The sequence below is a fragment of the Aptenodytes forsteri genome, unplaced genomic scaffold (genome assembly GCF_000699145.1).
Source record: "Aptenodytes forsteri isolate BGI_AS27 unplaced genomic scaffold, ASM69914v1 Scaffold2, whole genome shotgun sequence".
Classification (NCBI taxonomy): Eukaryota; Metazoa; Chordata; class Aves; order Sphenisciformes; family Spheniscidae; genus Aptenodytes; species Aptenodytes forsteri.
Genome location: NW_008795695.1, coordinates 8132869 through 8138868, shown reverse-complemented (window position 1 = coordinate 8138868; position 6000 = coordinate 8132869). Strand labels below are relative to the sequence as shown.

General features: G+C 46.9%; 1 protein-coding gene across 1 annotated transcript in view; it reads left to right on the top strand.

Moving 5' to 3' along the window:
• Positions 1 to 1406: 1406 nt before the first annotated feature.
• Positions 1407 to 6000, top strand: part of ATP5O (ATP synthase, H+ transporting, mitochondrial F1 complex, O subunit) — an 86705-nt gene continuing 82111 nt past the window's right edge. The window contains exon 1 of the mRNA XM_009283077.1: positions 1407 to 1493. Coding sequence (XP_009281352.1) covers positions 1407 to 1493 — 87 coding nt within the window. The remainder of the gene's footprint in view (positions 1494 to 6000) is intronic.

Genomic DNA, 6000 nt, shown 5'->3' with positions numbered 1-6000 from the left:
TCGTCGTCCCCACGCACCTGGGTGGGCTGGCAGCGGGCGGCACGGCGAGGCAGAAGCGCCCCTGTGCCGGAGGGCCAGGTGAGGGTGCCGTGGCGGGCCGGGACCGCACGCGTTGGGCACCCCCAGCTCTTCCAGAACCTTCCGCGTTCCAGCGCCTCGGGGCACCTCGGTGCCTGTTGCCTGCTGACGGAGGTGCAGGTGGATGCGACCCACCCGCAGCGGGCTGGGTGTAGGGACCTGAGGGTAGTGGGGTCGAGGTAAAACTGCGTGGCTGGAAGATGGCTGGCCTTGATGCCTGGGTGCTCCCGGTGAGGGAGCTTCTGAGCAAACATTTCCCAGCCGGCGGTGCTCGGCGCACACCCTTGGCATTGTACTGAAAACGCAGCCATCAAGGTCAGCGACACAGATACCCTCTGTCAGCAGCACATCTGACGCTGGCGTCCAGCTGTGGCTGTGCCGGAAGCCTACAACCACCTGCGCCCACCAAAGAGGGGCATTTGGAGACCCTGGTGGTACACCAGGCTTGTTTTGACAGTATTTATTTCCTCCACAGCAGAGACGCATCCCTCCAGGGGTACCCGCTTCCCTCACACGTACACCAGAGCGCCCAACACACGGACTGGCTTTAAAGAGAGTGAGCTCACGATGAGCTTCTGCCCAAGGTTTTGAAGCCCTCATCACTTGGCCCTCTCTGCTCTCAGAAAAGAGGGAGGCAGGGCATGAGAGAGCAGAGCCACCATGCCATGGCTCAAGGGGAAGCAGGGAAGAAGGCAGATCTCAAGATTAAAAAACTTCAATGAAATATCTATCTATGAAATACCAGCCCCGCCCCATCAAGAGAGGCCTCAGCATCTCACCTGGGAAGCCGAGCCATGCCCTTCCACACCAACAAGCAGGGTCGCTTGCTTTTGCTCTGCTTGCACAGGAATGATACCATAGATGGTGAAACGAATCCAAGGTGCAGTTATTGCTAACTGAAAACTTTTCCCAGCACTTTCCATCATGACTTGCAGCACTGGTAGTGCTGTGGGCCTTCCTCATCTTAAGCAGATGTGAGTTCTAGGTAGTTCCCTACAGGTACTGTGCCCTGCAGGCACAACAAAGCCTATGTGGGTGCTGGGAGCTGTTTTGCGTACCGCTACAAATTATCAGCTGTTCAGGATGAATTGCCTATGTGGAAGTGTTTACACATATTCCCAAACTCCCACCCCCCCAGTGCTTAGGCAGTAATTGCCAGTCAGCTGACAGGTATCGTTTACTGCCTGTTGGTGCTTACCACATACAAGCCCTCCCTGGGTTACTTTGCTTGCTTTTTTTTCAATACGGTGTTGTCTGGCCTGAGCTTCTTCCTTGTTCTGAACAGGTGCCCGGTCAGTTCCAGAGGAAATCCAGATAGTTTGTAAGTGATGGTCCCCAATGGAGGTGAAGATGCCCAGGTATCCATGCTGTACACGCACGATCGGACAGCCGTTCCCACCCTCCCGGTGCACCCCGTCAGTGGTGGCACAGTCACGCGTGAGCCACACTGTTCTCCTCCCACAACATGAAACCCCTACGCCCTGCTGCTCTACCAACGCTCTACCTGCTTAAAACGCTCCTCTGCCAGAAAAAAGGAAAAACGCATTCAATCCCTGTTCCTGAAGTCTTTCTCTCTCACACGCAGAACTTTATGCAAATCCCCAAGTCTATATTCTGAAATACCTAGTGCCGCTTTCAAATGCCAATATTTGATTCTCAGTTGGATATACATTCATATTCACCGTTCATACTCGCTACATTCCACATGCAAGCCCCGCAAATACACATCTGCATGTGGCCACCAAACCTTCCCCCACTTTTCTGTGAATCCCACCCACACCTGTACTTCAACACTGCGTCTCAAGGCCCCGCAAACATAAGACTGAGCCTGAGTCCACTTATATCTGTGCCTGGGATTTGCTCACGCACGCAGAAACACTTGTGCATGAGATCTCATAAACACACTCGCAGACAGGCATTCCTACGTATATTCACTGGATGAGACCTGTATGCCTGAGGGTCCCTCGTGCATATTAGCAACAGAGATACAGTGACTGTATCTATCTGTGTCTGAATGCCACACGTGTGGGCGTCTGGTCTCATGCATCATGCCTACATATAGCTATGCTCATGGACTGACCACTGCATACATCTGCGACGTCCCATATCTTTGTGGGCGTTCCTAATGCTTTCTGACTTTCTCGCTACTGATGTAGCATGTCCACCAGGTATGAGCTACCTTGAATCTCACAAGTTTGTTTTTTCCTCAAAGCAGTAACCACAAGTATCCAAAGACCGTAGGAAACTCTCATTTAATATTTAAAAGCACACGGTTATAGAGGAAGGTCTGAAAAACATGTAGTGGCCATGCCCTAAATATTCAGTAAGGAAATATAAACTCCCCTAATACAGATTTTTTTTTTTTAAGTAACAAGTGTAAACTTTTGACTTTTGAGAGGCTTGAGTCATGACTTTTTCATGCTGGAGGTTGGGCATGCTACAAAGGCAAACCATCCTCTCTGCATCTTAGTGTCTTTCACATCCATCCTTATGCCAGAGAGCAGCGCAGAGAGCGCTAGTGAATAACATCACTCTTTTCTAATAAAGCACAAGATAAAAATATGTCCTCATGCATTCTATATGCATATGTAAATACAGAACCTATTCTGTGAAAAAGCTGTTGGAAATGTTTTAGGGAATTAAAAAATGTCATGCAATATCTCATAGACTCCTGACAAAGAAGCTAGTCCAGCATGACAGGATTAAGGGGGAAAATGAAAGACAAAATACCACACTTTTAAAACCTCAAAATTACCATTAATAGCCTCTCGAAACACAACTGTATTGTGCTTCGGTGATCTCTTTCTTATGATGGAATATACCTAGTTTTGAAACAAGTACTCTGTGCACCATAGAAAAGCCAATTCTCTCCTCTTAATAAAAGCTTTAATTTCTAGCTGTGATACGTTGCACACTATCAAACTAAAATCAAAATTTATCACAGGTTTAGGACTAGGATGATGGCAGTCTTGAACTTCAGATCAGGACAGATTTTCAGAGGTGTTAGCAGAAAACAGGAATTGCCTGCGGAAAGAGTAATTACACTGCCAAGTGTGTTTTTGTTTGCTTGTACTGGTGTTTGTCTATAGCCTATAGACAGGGATACAGATACAGATACAGATACAGATACAGATACAGACAGGGATATAGATACAGATACAGATACAGATACAGATACAGATACAGATACAGATACAGATACGTGCCTGTTCTCCCTAGTATTTACCCACCTTCTCAGTAAGGTTTGTAGCTGAGCACTATACATTTGAGGTAACAGCAGGTGAACTAGGGAGTACAAAGCCTGCATGGGAATAGCTGCATGGCTCTGCAGTCATGGCAGTGATTGTGGTCCAGACATACTCCAAAGAGGTGACAGGTGGAGCTGGGTCAGAACAGTGAAATATCAGAAGTCATCTGGTCCCAGGGGAGCAGATGAGTGACGAAACCTGAAGTGAAGGAGATAGTATTAACAGATGGGGCTGTTGTAAGCTTGTACATCGGGCTCCTGAAGTATCTGGCTGGGAATATGGCTCCTAGACACGTGGGCAGGGTTGCCCCTGGAGGAAGGATTGAAAGGAAACAGAGCTGAGAAATGAAGGAAAAGTGGGACTGCCGGGGTACAGTGTGGGCTAAAGAGACCAGAGCAGGGACAGGTGGGAAGGACTGTGGAGGAGATTGTGATGTGGTGCTCTCAAACTGGGACTAGGATCTAATGAGAGGGTATAAAAGAGAGGGTAAGGGGAAAGGGAGAAGTAAGAATGGATGGAAAAAGACTAGGATGGAGAAAGGGCAGTCTTGAAGAAGACTAGGACAGGGAAAGATGGGGTAGTAGGAAGCTGAATGGGCTGTGCTAGAGGAGAACAGGAAGAACCATGTCTTTCAGACCTTCTAATGAAAACGCAGCTCTCTGGATTCCCCACCCCCACTCACCCCCTGCCACCAGTCCTCTTCTGTCAGCAAATACCTGTGAATCCCCCGACAAAGTAAATTTGCCTAATATTCCTCCTGTCCACGCACGGATGACAACCCACCGCTCTTATCAGTTTCCCTGTTAGCTCAGAGTGGCAGGGAGCTCTGCGGTAAAGCTAAAGGCTTCAGCCCTAATGGCATTTACAACAATATGATGCTGCATGATGGAAAGGGGTTTGATTTTTTTTACTGTTTGCTTTTTTAAAAGCTAGATAATTATACATATAAAATCTGCTTTAAATGAGGACTAGGTTGCAAAATCAATACTACATAATGAGGAGTGTTATTTTCTCCTTCCTCTCCTTTGCATATGCATATGCAAAGTATATAATTGCATACTTTTCTTTCCATGGGATCTCTGCCACATTTATTTTTCAGGGTGGAGCTGCTCTGGAGCTGTGTCAGGACTACATAGTGGAGGAGGCTGCTGTCTACAGGAGTTTTTCCACATTTGTTTCAGCAAATAGAATATGTGCAGTAAATGACACTACAGGATCATGTGAAAAAGGATGAGCTCTTGGTTAGAACAGCTGAGCTCTGCCTTAGGAATGGATTCAATCCCTCCTTTACCACATAGTTCTTGTATGATGCTGGATAAGTCAGTTAAACCACACTTCTTGCAGGTGGCCATGAATTTCATGCTCCTAGTTTCTGGGTATCTGAATTGACATTTTGTGGTCTAATTTGCAGAAGTGCTGAATGATCCCAGATGAAACTGAATTCAATTGGCGCTAGACATATAAAGCGCTCTGAATGAAGAATGTATCAACTTCTTGAAATATTTACTTGAAATATTAACTGTCTCAAACCGAGTAACCAGAATCTACAAAACCTTAAACTACAGATAATTCCAACCCAAGCCCATCCCAAAGCCATCGCACCCAAGAGGTAACAAGATGTATTTATGGCTGGTGATTCTCTTCTACAGAAAGGGGAGGAAGAGGCATCTTTCTGCTGTTCAGCCTGATACCCCAGGAGGTGTCCTGCCCACCAAAAACCCAAATCCAAGATGGTGTGGTAAGGTTGCTGTGACTCACGTGGCCCTCTCACAGACAGCCTCTACTGCTCCTTTGCGTGTGTGTTAATAGTTCTGCCAGGTAGGGCCATGAGTAAGTCAAATATGGCTGCATGGTGGTGGGAGTGACAGTGGAGGGGTCAGGGGCTCTGACAAGGTCCAGGTCTTCCAGGCAAAGGCACTGGCTCTGGCACACTGGAAATTAATGTGTGGTCGGGAAGGTGGAGTCACCAGGAGGGCTCGGGTGAGTTTTCAAGAACTGCTGAGTGCCAGTGGGACCTAGGGAAAAAAGTGGGAAGAGAGGGCTCAATTGTGTACATAAGGCTTTAAACTAGGAGGTAGGCAGGTCAGTGGTACGAGTCAGAAAGTAATTGTAACAAATGGTAGTTTATGGGGGATACAAGGTGATGAGGAAACATCTACGAATGCATGAGCAGGTAGAGGAAGACCCTGGAAAGAAAGCTGCAGAGCCACAGCAGGCACAGCATCGGTTTCTGTGCCCCAGCTTACAGGCAGCAACTTGTTTAAATCTCAGTAAGTGGCTCATTAGCCCTCCAGTGTGACCATACACTACAGCAAACTAAGGACAAGAGTAAAAGCATAAAAGGAGCCTGTAGGAATAAAATCAGAAAGGCCAAGGCAAAAAAGTCAATGTAATTAGCAAAGGAAAGAAAAGGTAACAAGGAAGCACTTCTATGCGTTAGAAGTTAGAGCAAGACAATGGCAAAAAAATTATCTACCCTTCAACAAGGATGGAAAGCTAGTAAGAGGTGACACAGAAAAAGCCAAAGTGATGAATGTCTTTTTCCCCTCACTCCTCAGCAAAAAAAATTAACTATGGTCAGTTGACTAACCATTAATGTCTAAGGCTAAGTAACAGGAAGAACAGAATAGACTACTTCAGTAAGTCGATTATTTTCCAGTCAGCCAGACCTGAC